Source organism: Microtus pennsylvanicus, chromosome 10, assembly GCF_037038515.1.
Source record: "Microtus pennsylvanicus isolate mMicPen1 chromosome 10, mMicPen1.hap1, whole genome shotgun sequence".
Classification (NCBI taxonomy): Eukaryota; Metazoa; Chordata; class Mammalia; order Rodentia; family Cricetidae; genus Microtus; species Microtus pennsylvanicus.
The window spans coordinates 80,627,499-80,644,985 of record NC_134588.1 but is presented as its reverse complement, the minus strand read 5'-3'; the positions used below and the strand labels follow the sequence as shown (position 1 = coordinate 80,644,985).

Sequence of the window (17,487 nt, the reverse complement as noted above, 5' to 3'; positions counted from 1 at the left end):
CATCTGGGACCTAGAGAGGTAGATAAAAACATGTGGTCAGAAGTAACTCAACCAGCTTCTTCTTATTTAAAATCAAAGGTAGATATTTCCACTGAACAAAGCTGGGCCAAGAAGTTTGGTTTCAATCAACTAGAATCAAATGTTGCTGGAGAGGACCTTACAGGGTCAGGTTCGCTTCTAGGTGGGTGAATGGATATACCTTCCTTAGCCCCTTGGCCCTTCCCCCATTTACTCTCCCTAAGTCCACCCAATGCCCTTCTCCGCCTGCTGCCTGCTGCACCAGCTCCCTCCTCTCGCAGTTTGTAAGTTCCCGCCTCAGCTCACATCTCCAGACCCACCCGGCTGTTTCAGACAACCGTGTTTCTTCCCTGGTCAGTACTCTGTGCCATTAAATGCTTCCCTTCCCCTTCATCCTAGACAACAGGCAGCTTAGCCTTCAGAATTCCCTCACCAGCAGCTCTGTTCAGGGATTCCTGACTGACCCACTAGAGGTCAGGCGTGTGCCGGGGCTCTCCATCCAGCAGCCTGTATGTGATGCATGCTTGGCAGTGTACGCAGGGGACATTAGAGCACCGACACTAGCTGTTCGCACCAGCACCCAGTCGGGTGCGGAGCACCTGTCACTCAGAAAGCATCAGTGCGCTTGCTGGCATCATTGATTTGTGTTCAGCATCCCGGGAAGAGAGTAGCCCGGGTGGCTACTGTGGGTATTAGTCTCCATTATACAAACAAATGGTCCAGGGTAAGTCACCCACGGATAGGGCTGGAATCCAAAGGTTGCCTGTTACTTGACAGGGCCTTTGCCTATGTTAAGCAATATTCCCTCCACTTGCCACGCAAAATAAACTTTCTTGTACAAAGCCAAAATTACACAGCTGGAATGTAAATTGAGGGGATATTTATTATCCACAGGCCTGGGTCATATCTCTGAAGGTCACAGAAGCGTCAGACCATGCAACATCATTGACAGGTGTAAATGAATCAGAAATACACAGGGCCCCTGTCAAGGACACCACTCTGACTGCCCAGGTACTTGGAGACACAAGAGGACCCACCAGAAGCCTCTTGATGGAACTTGAAGCCTTCAAGCTGGGGATAAGTGACACTGTCAAACACCTTCAGTTCTGAGCGCCCACAGGTGGTCAGCCACATCACAAGCTCCAGCAGCTCCTCGAGATGGGGTTCCACATCACCCTGGGTCAGCCCGTCATACCTGCAGGACAAATAGAGTCAGCTCCTCGGACTTCCTGGATGGAGCAGCCATGTTTGCAGGCAGTACTCCTTAGACAGACGAGGGAGAATTCAGCACCAAAGGTGACAAGAGAGCCCTGGATAAACATTACTCCATCAAGCTCTATCCTTTCTAGATCAGGAACACATGAAACATGGCTCCTGGGAGGCAGGAGGGCAGTGCGCTTCCTCATTCTGGTTCTTCCTTCTGTCTTCTATAAGAAGCCTAGGAAAAGCTGCCCATGCAGTGAACAGAAGAAACATCTAGGAACTGCAATCCAGAGCACCACAATAGCCAAGGAACTGACCATCAGCCAGACTGCTTGCTGTGCTCTGTGTGCAGTACCCAAAGAACCACTTATTCTTTGCATTGTTTTGAAGGAGAGTTTCAAAAGAAAGCCCTGTAGAAATGGAGACTACACTCAGGGCCTTCAAATCTCTCTCATCCAAATCATCTTCAATGCATTTGAAGCTTGGTTCTGTCATGAGTCTATAAAAGACATTGCTAAGGGCCACATTCACTGAGATGCCAGGAAGAGCCCAACAGTGTATGCACAGCCTTGCTCGGAGGCATTTTCCCCAGCTTCAGTGGAAGAGCCTGTGCCACCATGAGGTTTATTTATTTCCATCCTTTGCTCTTGCTAATACCTAGGTATTAGCACCCACCCCCTGAATACAACACAATAACCAGAATGGATATAAGCTGATCCAGCCACAGAAGCACAGTGTCTTTCCCACAGTTCATGAGTCTGGGAGGGAAGACTTTCCCTTGGAAGTTGATCTCAGAAAGGACAAGCGGGGGGGGGGGGGGGAGGCAGGTCTTATGAAGTAACAAAAGGAAGGGAACTTCCTGAAATGCATTCTCAAGCGGGTACCTTCCCAGACTACTACGCTTGTCCTTCTGATGGATTTGGGATGGTGGAGCAGAAGCATCCAAAAAACAACTTTATTGGGCAGATACCAATAAAGTTATGATAGGTGATGGAGCCAGGGGTGAGGCATGGTTTTCACACACACACAGTCCTTCAAACCTTGAGCTAGGGCAACTTGCAGCAGACCCCAGAAAGCTTCTGAGAAAAGCATAGAAACACATGAGCTCTAAGAGGTGGAAACCAGGCCAGCAACACGTGTGGTGTGTGCCATGCAGCAGACTTACTGAAGTGGTGATTATTGTTGCTCATTGATTCCCTTAAAGAAGTGGTTCCCGGGCTGGAGAGATGGCTCAGCAGTTAAGAGCATTGCCTGCTCTTCCAAAGGTCCTGAGTTCAATTCCCAGCAACCACATGGTGGCTCACAACCATCTGTAATGGCGTCTGGTACCTTCTTCTGGCCTTCAGGCATACAACAGACAATAATATTGTATACATAATAAAATATTTAAAAAAAAAGAAGTGGTTCCCACATCTGTCTGCATGTTGAGTTACTGCTTCCCAGAGAGTGTTTCTAGTCATGTTCTTTTGAGCCTTGAATTTCATAAGACATACTTAGACACTCTTGCTGTCTGTCTTGCCCAAAGGAGCGGGATTATTCTAAGCACCACAGCTTCTCCCAGTTCTCATTAGGCCCAGCCACTTACCGCAACAGTACCTTGAGTAGCAGAGGGTAGCCCTCCCCGTTCTCAAACTCCAGGAGAAGCGCAGAGGAGATGGGGTAGGAGTCTTTCACGAAATTCAGGATGAGGCTCACTGCCTGGCTCACCTCGGGTGCTGGGAGAGTGTCAGCCAACTTGGAGAGGTTCTGAACTGAGAGCCTGACACAGTCAGCAGCTGTGGGAAGGAAACACAGCCCTGTTGAGCTAGGAAGCCGAAGGCCCGGCTGCTGCCCCCTCTCACCACCATCCACCTCCACTCCAACTTGTAAGGCAAGACTTGAGTGAGAATAAATTGAGAATGTTTTCTACAACCACTTGTATTCGAGAAGAGGTTCCCTCCCTGTGGGAGGTGCCCTCCTGGGAGCCACCGACACTGGGGTATGAGAAGCAGACTCTTAGCTCCTCCTTCCTAGAATATGAGAGTTCCAGTCCCTATATAAGAGATTCCCTATAAGACTGGAGCAGAGAGGAAGGCCTCAAAAAGCAACATGGAGCCACCATGGGGTGCTGAGCAAAAATCAGCTTGAAGAGAAATCCCAGGAAGGGGCAGTAGATGAGTGAGGAGGTGGAGGGCCTCAGAGGGAATGTTCCGGAACTCAAGAAGCCAGGGCATTCAAGCAGAAGTGTGAGGGGTGGGGAAAGAGGGAGGTGGGGTCCACTCGTGAGGAGCCTGCCGTTGACTTTGTTGGTCGCCTGGAGTGGTGGGAAAGCAGAAGAGGGATGTCCTCAGAGTGGCATCTGCACTGAGTGGAGACTCTCCTAAGTAGCAGGCAAGTCACAAAAGTGGAACTGAGAGGATGCAGGATCAGACAGACCATCCACTGTAAGGACTCAGAAAAGCCAGAAGTGGAACCTTTGGCAAGAGAGGATCCAAGAGTACTGATGATGTAGTGGCCACCAGCCTCCCTTCCTAAGAACTTTCTAGCCCACAGCTCATAGCAATTACCCAGGCCTATAAGAAGGTTCCGGGATGAGAATATGAGCAAAGAGGTCAAGACCATGATGGGTTCATCCATTGAAGCAGTTTACCCGAGCTAATGGGAGCTCACCAACTCCAGCTGGACTGGGAAGGAACCAGCATAGGACCAAACTAGTCCCTCTGAATGTTGTATGGCTGAGGCAGACTGAGGGGCCACTGGCAGTGGCACTGGGATTTGTCTCTGCTGCAGGTACTGGCTTTTTGGGATCCTATTCTCTTTGGATGTATACTTTGCTCAGCCTAGATGTAGTGAAGGGCCTTGGACCTTCCACAGGGCAAGGTGCCTTGCCCTCTCTTAGGATTGGAGGTGGGTGGGGTAGGAGGGTGTGTGGAGGAAATGGGAGGAGGGAAGGGAATAGGAATTTGGATTGGTATTTTAAAAAAATCTAATAAAAAAAATTTCCTCCAGGGGAGGAAGCTTTGTGAGGCCTTGGCCAGAGTAGCAGAGGGTAAAAGTCAGAGACCCCTGCGGTCCCTGCCTGCAGCCTCTAGCTAGGACGAGGGTAAAGGAAACCAAAATGTCAAGGCATGACTCAGCTTCAATATAGGCCTAGGCTGAGCTAGCGGGAGGCATCGAACCCCATGGTGTCTCCTCGGGAACTGGCCTAAAGTCAGAGAAAAGGCTGATGGACATTCTCCATTCTAACCAGCAGATGTCCCTTGTCACAGAAAGAGGAACAGATCAGAGCATGTATTTGGGAGCATGCAGGTGATATTAGCAGCTCAGAAACCCAGCTTGTTCCCCAAGAGCCCATTCTCTGGGATCAGCCCAAGTAAAGAAGTGTTGTGTTCCAAGATGATTGCTGTGCTCATCTGGGAAAACTGAGAAGATGTTGGGCAGAGGGTGGGAGTTAAGCAGGGATGAATGCCAGCTTTTCTCGGCGTGTGCTCCTTCGAGCTGGGTTTAGAAGGCTTTCTTCTCTAGACCAAACACCTCTCCTGAGACTTGTGTGCAGTCTCAGAAGTCTCCATGCTTATCTGGAGTGTCACCTGGCTCCTGCAGAGGCAGTGGATCCTAAGGAAGGCCCCTGAGAGAGCTAGGAGATTGACAGCTAATAAAACCCCCAGGGATGCGTGTGATGCTGAGGCCAGTATCCAGGTGCTGTGTAGGCACTGTGGGCATACCAACCCACTGAAAATCAGAACACAAGCAGTCGGTGGCGCTATCTTACTGCCCGTCTTAGAGATAAGACAAACAGGATACCCCTGTGGTTACAGCCCTGAGATCGTTCACTAGAGTTCACAGCCTGGCTGTGGTGTCAATCACCAGCCTTCACCCCAGTGCGCTCCCTAACACAGGCACTAAAGTGCAGGAATCAGATGTCTCCGCGTTTAACAACAGAATTTGTCAAGTTCTTCCGCCACTCCTGAGCTCCACTTTCACAGTGCCAATACCTACCTCCAAGGGACTAACAATGTAAGGAACACGCAGGCCCTGAGTGCTCTCTGTGTGGGCAAACATGTGTGGTAAACGAGGCCCCCTTTCCTCCCTCCTCCAGTGCAGCCTCAAGAGGAGCGACACACATATTTTCCCAAATGGAGCCATATAAAGTGGGGTCATGTACTGGGTACATGCAGAAAGGGCCGGGGAGGGGGGGCTGGAGCTTTGCTCTGAGTTGCAGGAACCCCTTGAGTGACCCACAGCCCACACCTGGTCTCCAGAAACCTACTTCGCAGATACTGGATGACGCTCGGGCTCTGAGCCTTGGAGATCGCCCTCAGCACACAGAAGGTGGGCTCCTTCCAGAAGTAGCAGCTGTGTTCCCGCAGACAGGTGGTAGCAATCAGCAGAGACTGGAGCTCGCTTCCTGAGAGAAGTCCCTCCAGACCCTGCGACTCGCTGCAAATGTTTAACAACATCTGGGAGTGATGCGAAGTGAGGAATCTGGTTAGGACAGGCGCTCCTATGGCAGCTTGCTCCCCCCTTCTCCCGGCTTCTCTGGAGCCTTGACAGCCATGCCTCAGCAGAAGGCACTGAAGAGTGTCCACGACCACCCTCTGGCCCAGCCAGGACTGTCCACACCGTCAGCTAGGAAAGGGACGTCCTTTCTGCTTACAAAAAGAACTTCCTGTAAAACATATCCTTCCTAAACATATCAAGAGGTTACGTAGGATGACTGACGTGGACAGTCTAGGCCTGTGCACCTGTACTCTATGGTACTCAGTGAGAGGTCACACTGGGAGACTGATGTGGACAGTCTTGGCCTGTGCACCTGTACTCTATGGTACTCAAATAGTGAGAGGTCACACTGGGAGACTGACGTGGACAGTCTAGGCCTGTGCACCTGTACTCTATGATGCTCACACAGTGGGAGGTCACACTGGATGACTGATGTGGGCAGTCTAGGCCTGTGCACCTGTACTCTGTGATGCTCACCCAGTGATAAATCATGGCACCTAGCGATTCACCTCTCAGAAGTGATGTAGCAAGTGCCGTGTGACTCCATTTTTAAAAATTTTGGTTCCTGTCTTGCAAGTCAAACTGGGGGGGGGAGGTGCAAAGAGAAGTGCTCCCTGTATGCCAGGAAGGGGTGGAACTTGAGAGTACAGGTGGAAGGGGAGCTGGGGCAGTGAGGGGAACCACGTTGGGGGAGAATCCCACTCTTCATAGAGAGCACAGGGGAATGTGGATATTGATACATGGATGCCCTGAAGAGAACAAGGGAGAAAACCATCTTGCAGCCACCTGGATGTTGCATAGTGGAGATGCAGGAAGAGCAGAGCCTAGAGAGGACAAGGCATTTGGAAGCTATGGTTGAGATGGGCAAAATCCAGGAGCCTGGCCCTAGCCAAGCAAGCTCAAGGCATAGGAAGGCCAGGGCCCCGCTCACTCACCTGCACAAACATCCTCTGCCCTTGAACATCACACTCTAAGAGCTCATCCTTCTCCACAGGAAAAGCAAAGAAGAGGTACAGGCACTGCAGGAGCAAGGCTGGGAGCCCTGACCCTACCACTCTGCCCAGCGTCTCCTGCAAGGGAAGAGCACAGGTCACCCAAAGTGGAGGGAACTCTGGCATGCACCAATGTGAGGACATCTGTGGAGCTGTGGGGAAACCATTTCCCCTCTCTGCATCCCATGCCCTCAGTTGGGAAATGTAGGTGATCATGGGACCCATCTATGGGGACTGTTTGTTGAAAGAAATGCCCTCCCTCAGTTTACTGGAGCCCTTGTTCTTAATTTCCTAGGGTGTCCCTGTCCTCCTCAACAGCAAGCTTTTAGCTTCCCTCACTGCTCCAGGGCTGTCTCTTTCTGTGGACATAAAGTTCCCACTTAGACTGCAGACAGTCCCTGCCCAGGACAAACACTGAGTACAAGCCATGGGCTCCCTTGCAGTTGGCATTTATGATAAGGCTGTGAGCCTGTCTCAGACAGCCATGACTGGTTATGTCACCCCAGTTACACCCAAACATCCAAATACCTACCTGCTACTTCATGCCGAGGGCCGCTGCACCCCAGGTCCCTTGCCATAGCCCCTACAGGATACTCACTCCCACTACCTCTGTACATCGCTTGGCCTGTCCTGCAAGGGTCCGTGGTCATTTCTTCTGATGACCACAACTGCCAGTATTCCTGAGAGGGAACTAGCCGCTCATCCGCTAGTCACCCGAGAGGAAGCCTGCGACACCCACTTCCGTGGTGAGAGGTTACAGCCACAGCCAGCACAGGGCACAGCACACTCAGGACAAAGGTCAAGGGGGGACCTCACTCCCATTGAACCAATTGGGAAGCAACATGGAGCCCAGATCAGGAGCTCTAGGGACGCCGGACAGGAGTCTTCACACAGGAAGCATGCCTGTAACCCAACTCAGGATCCTTGAGAAGACTAATTGGCACCCTGCCTGGGACACACCCAGCCTGGCCTTTATGGATAAAGTCAGCCATAAATGTTCTCACACTGACCCTAGGAGAGAGGCATGACTAACCCAACTTCTAAAATCAGAAGCAACAACACAAGCAAGTAGAAGACGTGAACTAACTCACTTGTGGTTCTACACCGCTCGTCCATTGAGAAGGCGGGGCCCAAGCCTGAACCTCAGGTCCTGAAATCCATGTGTGACATCAGAAAGGGAGAAGGGAGCTGAATATAATGAGTCACTCTATGGAAGGGGACCGTTCATTATTCTGTGTTGGACCTTAATTCTCTCTGTCCACAGCTAAGGGGCACTGGGGACCCTTGGGCAAAAGCCTGGAACTCACCGAGTCGGTCCCCGTGAGCACATACACCGACTTTAGAAGCAGGTAGCCATCCTGATCCACGTCCCCCTTCCACCTCAATAGCTGTCCAACTGCAGCCCGGGCTTGCTCTGCAAGATGTCAAAAGCTGATTGATGGAGCATCCTTCCCACCCAGCTTCCAGGACCTCCTCTTCCCCCAAGAGGTGCTTATGTACTGCTGAAAAACATAGTCCTCCTTGTCCAAGCCTCAAGGCCACCTGAATATGTTCCAAACTCCTCAAGATTAGTAACTTGGGGTGTGGGGGGGACTTTAGTACCCATAGTAGTTATCCATGGTTCTGTATTGTCAAATGGGTAATGACTAGCCCTTCACATTGAACCCCTACAATCCAGACTTCTCACCCCACTTCTTGATTCACCCAATAACTTATACCACTGAAGACCCAGTAACCCATGACATGATCAAGCTTCTTTCTACCTTAAATTCCAACCCTCAGCTCACAGACCCTGTGGCACTCCCACTAGCCTCCAAGGGCCAGCTTACATGATTGGAAGATCACTAATCAGGCACCCCACAAAAAAGGATGCATTCTCTGGTCTCAGCATCTTTACCAGACCAAGCTTTCCACTGAACACATGGGTCCTCCTCTGAACTCAGGAAATCTTCCCAGAGACCCAGTGTGTGTGTGTGTGTGTGTGTGTGTGTGTGTGTGTGTGTGTGTGTGTTATGAATGCAGCATTTGTGTGAGTGAAGTATTCATGTTTAGTGTCTCTGTGTATGGTGTGCAATGTATACAGTGTGCTGTGTGTGGCTGTGAACATCTCTGTGCTAAGTATTTGTGTTTTGTGTCTCTGCACGCAGGTGTAGTGACCATGTGTGTCTGTGCCGATGTGTGTCTGTGTGTGTGGAGAGAGCTCTGGGGGTCGGGTGGGTCTGCAGTCAACTCTGTTCTCCATCCTGCACATCCTGCACCACCTCTCCTCTTACCTGCAGGCTTTCCCGCAAGTGCCTGCTGTATTTCTTGGGCGAGTTGGTCGGACACATCTTCTGCCAGCCTCTGGAGACTACGAAAGCAGATGATGCCCACAGAGTGTTCCCAGGCCTGAAAGGCAGCAGGCAGACTCCAATTAGAGAGAGCCATGCGACGAGCCATGCGTGAAAGTCACCTGGCCTGCCTCCAGCCAGCCAAAGGCTCCGCCTTCAGTCCCAGGTGTATCCAAAATGCTCCCCATCATCCACTGTGATGATCAGTCTTGGTTGTCCCTTGGCAAGATCTGGAATCACCATGGCAGCTCACCTGTGTGTATTTCTTGAGGGATTTGCTACTTTAGTTTAACTGAAGTAGGGAGAACATACATATGAGCGTCAGCTCTCAGTGTACTCGACCCAGACTGAATAAGAGGTCAACAAGCAGCGAAGAGATGAACGCTGTTGCTTAGCTCCCTTTTTCCTTCTTATTCATCCACCCGTAAGGAATGCTAACTAAACTCGCAGCCTCGCCAAGCTGGACTTGAGTAGGAATTGCTTGTTTCTGCATCCTATTTGGGGTGAGAAAACATTTCACTCACACATCTTCAGAAAAGTTTGCCCAGTAAGTGGTTCTTCAGGTTTCCTTCCTCGCCCTCGCTCACCCAGGTATTGTTTTATCACACTGATTATCTTCTCAGGCAGTGTGCGTGTTCTGCTGCTATAACAAAATGCCCGAGTTTTACCTCAAAGCAGGATTTATTAAACCCATAGTGAAGTCTGGATGGCCAAGACTATGTGGTTTCCTCTGTTTGGACTGTGGTGAAAGCCACTCCTCTGTGACACAGCACAGCAGAAAAGTAGAAATAGCAAAAGCACATGCAGAAGCACCTGCAGAAGGGACCAAGACATGGTGACATTGCTTTCTAACAACTTACTCTTTTTTAATAGTTTATTTAACTTTCTCTTATGTGAATTGATGTAAAGTTGTCAGATCCCCTGGAACGAAGTTTCAGACAGTTGCAAGCTGCCATGTGGGTGCTGGGAATTGAAGCCAGGTCCTCTGGAAGAGCAGCCAGTGCTCTTAACTGCTGAGCCATCTCTCCAGTCCCCTGTACCACTTACTCTTGTGAGAAGCCACTTCGAAAGACCAGCATTAGTTCCTCCTAAGGGTAAAGCCCCCTACTCACTCGCTTCTGGGTCCCACTCTGAAAGGATCCTCCCCTGGGTCCAAGTTTCCAACAGCTGAGCCCCTGGACCTCAAACCTGACCTCAAACCATGTCCAAACTCTAGCATACAGTTTTCAAATCTTACACATGTCAGTTTCAGCCACTCACTTATGTCACTCAGCTAAACTCTAAAAGGTGGTATTGCAGGCTATCGCATGGCCTTTGGTTTAGTGCTGTATAATGTCATTACCTCCTCCAGCTGAGAAATGTCTTCACGGCTTCATGCATTTAAACACTTGGTCACTGGATGGTAGTGCTCTTTGGGGGCTTGGGTATAGAACCTTTAGGGGGAACAGCCTTGCTGGAGAAAGTACATTGCATGGACAGGACTTTGAAGGTTCCTAGTCTCACCCCACTTCCTGCTTGCTCTCTCTGCTTCCTGTGTGCAGGGAAAGGAAGGCGTGGCGACAGGCGGGCACAGTAACTGGAACCAGAAACTGAGCAATCCCGTCTCAACTGCACGCATGCTGTGTCTAACAGCTGTCAGCATTCTGTTCTGGCTGAGCGCGAGAGCACTGTCGGGTCTCCCGTTTACAATCCTTTGTCAGTTAGGTCAGCATTTACAGAATAGAGAATTTAAAACACAACACCAAAACTTCAGACCTCCTGCAACATTTAGCTCAAAAGGTAGCATATGAATCCTCACCACCTAGTATATAAGAAATAAAACAAATCCTGTGGCCACACCGTAGATCCCGTTCTTGCAAATGTGTGGGGACAGTGTGTGTGTAGTTGAGACACGATTGCTCAGACTGTTGCTATGTTACTATGCCTGCCTGTTGCCATGCTTCCCCTGCCATGATGACGCTCTAGTCCCCTGGAACCTTAAGCCAAAATGAACCCTTCTATAAGCCGCTCATCATGGTGTTCTATCACAGGAACAGAAACGTTACTGACACAACTGCCATATGCACACCATGGGCTCTGTGGGAGCTCACTGGCTTCTCCACACCTGACCGTCCTTGTTACTGTCATCTAGCAAATGAAATGTCGCTTGTCTCAAGTTCAGATTGTGGCGTGCAGAAGTGTTTTTTCTGCCTCTTACACTGCAGACTCATCAATGAACTGAAAGGGACCCACACTCTAGAGAACCCCAGGTCCACTCCTAGACATATTCCCCAGAGAAATGTTGGCGTTGGACATGAACTACTTCTGCAGCTTTATGTGTGATTGGAGAGAATTGGAGAAAAACCTTGCTATGAATAATAAGACGGTGGGTGAATGCATTGTGCAATGTTTATATAATAGGTCACAGAACGTCCTGAAAATATTAGACTTGATGTATTCGCATGGATAAACACCAGAAATGTAATGTTTTGAGAACCAGTTATATAAGTTCATCACGGTAGGCATCTTCAGAACCTGCTGGATTTGTGCTTCATTTCCCATATGCTAGGTGGTAAAAATTTGTGCACGATCTTGTGAGCTAAATATTGCATGGGGTCTGAATTTTTAGTTTTGTATTTTAAATTTTCTATTCTATGCATGCCGACCTAACTGACAGAGGACGGTAAACAGGAGATAAGATGGCACTTTAGAACTCTGATAAAACAACAAAACTGCTCTTGACTGTTGGACACAGTATGTCTTCAGCAAATACTTGACAAGCAGAGAAAATGATTATAATAACCACAGTGCACAGTAACAATGATGGCCAGATACATAATACGATGGTCCTAGTTCCACTGATCTTCACACCAGCCTTTGATGTCGGCACTGCCTTTAGTCCCACTCTGCAGAAATGGAGTGGTCTGGTTAGTGCCTGAGAAGAAAGCCTGGGTGAGAAATTTTCTAATCAAGTTTGTCTGGGTACACTTCTATGGGGATTTGCTTTGGTTCTTAATTGATATAGCAAGACTCAGCCCAATTAGATAAAGTAAGATTAAGATTAGATAAAGTTAAGTGCAAGCAGGCAGAGGGCGTGAGTGTATTTGTTTCTCTCTGACCTTGACAATAGAGACAAAGGAGATTAAGTTGTTTGAGTTCTGTGCCTTGACTTCCCCTCAGTGATGGACAGTACCCTGGAATTACGGGTCAAATAAACCTCCTTTCCCCTATGTTGCTTTATAGTCAGGGTTTTTTGTCATAGCAACAGAAAAGAAACTAGAATCCTGGGTGTGGGGGAAGGATTAAACAAAAGAATCAGTTAAGATGCCACCTCAAGAGTTTAGTTGTTTCAGCTGGGTAGCGTGGTCCACACCTGTGGTGCCAGCACTCAGGGACTGGGGCACAAAGATCACAAGTTCAAGGCCAGCCTGGGCTACCTAATAAGACTGTCTCCTGAAGGAAAACAGAAAGAGGAAGAGCTGAATTATTTCACACATGGTGAGCCCAACCAAGTAGCTTTTTTATGTCCATGAACATGGCAGCCACCACCTGGAAACCAAGGGTCCCTCAGACACGCGATCTCTAGGTGGAAAGTAGTGCTTCAGCTTGGAATGAGGTAGGCTACTACCCTTCCCCAGGAACACAAGCTGGGTGGTGCAAACTTTCAAATAAGCTCCTTACTTCCTCCCTGTACTCCCAAGCCTTCAAAGACCAATTTCCAGGCCATTGACTCTGGAGCCTGGATATTGTCTCAGGAGCAGTGGGACTCCTGGAGGCACGCGGCAATAAAGCAGATAGGGCCGCTGTGATTTGAGCAGTAATTGTACTCAGAGCTGGGGCTCCCAAGGCACAGCTTCTTCCTGGGACTACGATGGGCGCTTTCTCCGGCTGCTTTAACTCTTTCCGGCCACCAGGGTGCCGTTTGATGCACAGAGTCAATCAGTCACTGAATGGTACCTTGGAGACTCCAAAGAGTTAAAGCAACTTCCAAAAGGCCCTAATTTTTTCCCCAAACTGGGACTTGCATGCTGAGAGAATATTGCTCAATATTTAAAAAAAAAAACCAAAAAACTTTTATTTACTAACATTATCTAGGCTGCACCATCATGCCTTGTGGCTGTCCCTTCTCGTTCCATGTAGGAAAGAAAATGGTGTTATGATCTCCAAAGGAAAATAAACAAAGACAAACGTTTGTGAGGAGATAAGAGAAAAACCCCAGCTTCTGAGGACAAAAATAAAAACTGTGGCTGGGTTTCCTGCCTGACCATGGTATCATTACTCTCACTGTGGTCTCGGAGGTTTACCTTTCAGTTCCAGCCATTCCCAGGCTTTAGGTGGGGTTTTCTGCTTAGTGTGGGACCGAGAACACCTCCTGTCTAAATCAAAAACAAAAGTAAAAGTGCTACAGGGGAGCTTCTGCTAAAGCGGCAGAACTGCAGGTCCCCACAGTGAGAATGAGCCCTGGCCAGTCTCCAAGGTAGGGCAGACTCGGGAGTGAGCCCAAGGGCAGATTCCGGAGTGAGTTCAAGGTAGGGTAGGCTCGGGAGTGAACCAGGAGACAATGACTCTCTGTGTCCCTCTGGAAATCACACTAGAGAAATAATTGTTAGTTAACCCTTCTATTATATTCAGCATTACTTAACTTTCTTAAATTACCAGTAGATTTACTTTGTAATTGACCACACTCAATGAAACAAACTCCATCAGCTCAGTGGTTAGCTATAAACTTGGGTATACCACTCTCACACACTCATTTACATACACTCATTCACACACTCATTTACATACACTCATTCACACACTCATTTACATACACTCATTCACACACTCATTTACATACACTCATTCACACACTCATTTACATACACTCATTCACACACTCATTTACATACACTCACACACTCATTTACATACACTCACACACTCATTTACATACACTCATTCACACACTCATTTACATACACTCATTTACACACTCATTTACATACAGTCATTCACACACTCATTTACATACAGTCATTCACACACTCATTTACACACTCATTTACATACACTCACTCACACACTCATTTACATACAGTCATTCACACACTCGTTTACACACTCATTTACATACACTCATTCACACACTCATTTACATACACTCATTCACACACTCATTTACATACAGTCATTCACACACTCATTTACATACAGTCATTCACACACTCATTTACACACTCATTTACATACACTCACTCACACACTCATTTACATACACTCATTCACACACGCATGCACATACACTTACTCACACACTCATTTACATACACTCATTCACACATGCATGAACATACACTCATGTACGTGTGCCCGCGCACACACACACACACACACACACACACACACAAACAGGGAGGGGGAGATGAATGAGGGAGAATGAGCACATCCCTGTACACATGGCTCTCTACTCAGGACTGTCTGACCTTCTTACTACTCATCAGAAACACACAGGGAGTGAGTGAGTGTCCCAGCATTCCCAGGGACAAGAAGTAGACACATGAGTTTCCTGAGCCCTGTGCCTAGAAACGTTTTTCTTCCCTATTCTTTTAGCCAAGCCACCAAAACCTACCTAGATTCAAGAAGAAGGTTGTGGCAAAATCAGAGATGTGGAGCCAGTCCCAATAGACACACCTATGATAGAGTTCCCACACCTAAGGCTAAGGGATCACGAGGAAGAGGGGACAGAGAGCCAGAGGGTCAGGGAGTTTGCTGTAAGATGGTCTCTTCTAAGACTGTTGGAAGCTATACTCACACAATCTCACCAACATGACTCTCCAAACATGAGATAAACAAGTACACAGCAATACATACACAGAGAAAAGCCCAAGAGGCCTATAACCAAGAGGTCTATGGGTATATAATCCTATACAATGACCTACAGGCAACTAAAGAGCGCTGAGACCAAAATAAATAGTCTTCCCCAAGAATCACACACCAATTATTATCCAATCCCAAATGGTCAACCCTGGAAGTAATATTATATGAACTGAGCATGTTGTTTTTATGTATTTCGAAATGTGTGTGTGTTTGTAATTTTTAAAGTGGAACATCAAAGCTTTTGCTTAGACAAAAATTGGTGTGTGTATGTGTGGTGTTAAACAACAATTAATGAGAAATAAGCCATGGATTTAAAAGAAAGCAAGGAAGGATATATGGGAGAGTATGGAGGGAGCAAAGAATAGGGGAAATGATAGAATCATATTAGAACCTCAAAAATTAGAAGAAATAAGTTTTACAGAAGGAACAGAGACCTCCCCTCTTCTATGGAGGAATGAACCCATTGGCAGAACCCTAGCTCACCACATCCACACAATCCCCCATTTCTCCCATGTGCCTCCCCAGTTCCATACAGTGAAGGATTTTACAGTTACTTCTGGGCTCTCTCTGCCTCGCTTCCTGTTTTTCTCAAAGCACAAATTCTAAGAACAGTCTTCAACAGTGACCCCTCCTGGTGCCTGTATCTTTGCAGGACCTGGTGTGCCTCCCATCTTCTGGAGCAAGCTCAGTTAAAGGCTAGAAGCCAGCCAGCCATCCGTGCTTCCCCCAGGCATATTTCTCCTTCCAGCCTGAGACCCTGTGATGGGAAAAGTGCTCATCAATCAAAGCCACTGTTGCCTGGACAGCAGTCCTGATAACATTGCCCTATGTGCGGCAGAAGTCACTGGCCCTGTGCTGTTTCCTATGTGATGCAATGGCACCTCTTCCCTGCCTGCCACGCCCTGGAGTCAGCTGCCCAAATGTCACGTGTGCAGGGAATGACAATCATTTTGTCACCAAGGGAAAAGTAAGATCCTAGCCAGGCAAAGTCCTCACACTGTGAGTCATTATTGGTCAGGAAAAAGGAAAGCAGACAGGCCTGTCCTACAGACTCAAGCACTGAGTAAGGGAACCCAGCGGCTAGCAATGCTGCCTTCAGGCAGCCTTTCCAGTTCAGTTCTGTTCCCACCACCCAACTGGATAACCTTGGGCAGGTTTCTCAACATCTGCAGACTTCCTCACAGAGTTGGCATAAATTTAGGTCCTGTCCATAGAGGGCCATGGTGAGAACCTGTAAACCCCTAGCCCAGTGGCCTGGTCAGATACAATGGTAGTGAGTGCTGTCTAGGTCCCATTGATGACAGTGTGTGTTCAGTTGACATCACAACACTGGTCTGAAGGTCTTACTTCTGCCCCCTGCTAAGTGTTTGAACTTGGGATATCACTCTACTGCGGGTGCTGTTTGTTTCTATTATGCTCCTGGATTTACTGAGTTTGCATTCCAATAAACCCACTGTAAATGAAAATATATCAAACACAGCTAACCTACTGAGCATGCTCAGCCTTGGCTGCTCAGCTGTCATGCCTAGGCTAACTAGGAGCTGGGACTCACTGTGGAAGTCCAGTAGAGAGAGAGAGATCATATCACACAATGCCTGACCCAGGGATGATCAAGATCTTAAATCTAAAATCCAATTTCAGCTGACCACATAATACTTTGTACATAAAGTCAAAACATCATAAATCAAACCATAGTAAGTCAGTGAGCATCTTCATATAGTTTTGGTAATGCTAGTTAAAGACAGAACAAGGTAATACTAAAAAATACAGATAAAGAACAGGGGAAGAGTGACCCTAGATCAGGATGGAGACACTGTTGACTTTGGCCTGCCTGAGACCTCTTCTTTCTGTGCAGAGGGGACATGAGCCCCAACCACAGGGACAAGCCTATGATCCTAGAGGGGACTTGCCCCTCAGATAAGCCCCTGTCAGAATTTTGTACTCTTTGGATTCCCATAGGCCTTCTGTTACTAAAATGGTAACCAAAATCTTGCATGGGTCAGTGACTCTTCTGTCATTCTCAAGAGTTCCTGGGCTAAAGCATGCCTAACTGCTAACCTTCCAAGATTAACTCCACAAGGCTCTTGCCCCTTCAGTGTCAATCTGACTGACAAAGAAGTTCAGCTGGGAGTGACCTCACACCTCAGAAAATACTCCTTTCCAAGCAGGAGCAGCTCAGACTCACGTGTGTTCAATGCCTTCATTCAAAGAACATTCTAGATCACCTTATTTTTCACTGGGCAAAACATTAAGAGTCAAGTTTAGACATTTCATCTCCATCAACTAAAGCCATCCAGGGCTTTTTATATACACTCAGGAGTTTCAACTATCTGGTTACTGGTATTATATCTACCAATATATTTTTAAAATAATTGGAGAAGTGATTTCTATATTGCTCATAAGCCATGACAGCTCATAAACAAACAAAGACAAGTCTTCTCCGGACTCATCAGAGATCCTTGTGCTGCTACCCAAACCACTTCAAGTGTCCTCAAAGCACTGTATCGGGGTATAGTGGCAAAGACAAGCAAGGTCCCCGTGCTAACAGGGGCATGCGTTTCCAGATAGGTAGAAATGGGGCTTCCGCACAATCTCGCCAGACACAAAAGGTAAATGGCTGGGGGGGG

General features: G+C 48.0%; 1 protein-coding gene across 5 annotated transcripts in view; it reads right to left on the bottom strand.

Moving 5' to 3' along the window:
- The window catches only part of Wdfy4 (WDFY family member 4), a 228,178-nt gene that overhangs the window by 185,882 nt on the left and 24,809 nt on the right, over positions 1-17,487 (bottom strand). For all 5 annotated transcript variants that reach the window (XM_075988751.1, XM_075988750.1, XM_075988754.1 and 2 more), the window contains 6 exons: positions 8,966-9,080; positions 8,000-8,106; positions 6,636-6,770; positions 5,471-5,660; positions 2,807-2,996; positions 1,056-1,213 (listed from right to left, as the gene is read on the bottom strand). In XM_075988751.1, the coding sequence (XP_075844866.1) occupies positions 1,056-1,213; positions 2,807-2,996; positions 5,471-5,660; positions 6,636-6,770; positions 8,000-8,106; positions 8,966-9,080 (895 nt within the window). The remainder of the gene's footprint in view (positions 1-1,055; positions 1,214-2,806; positions 2,997-5,470; positions 5,661-6,635; positions 6,771-7,999; positions 8,107-8,965; positions 9,081-17,487) is intronic.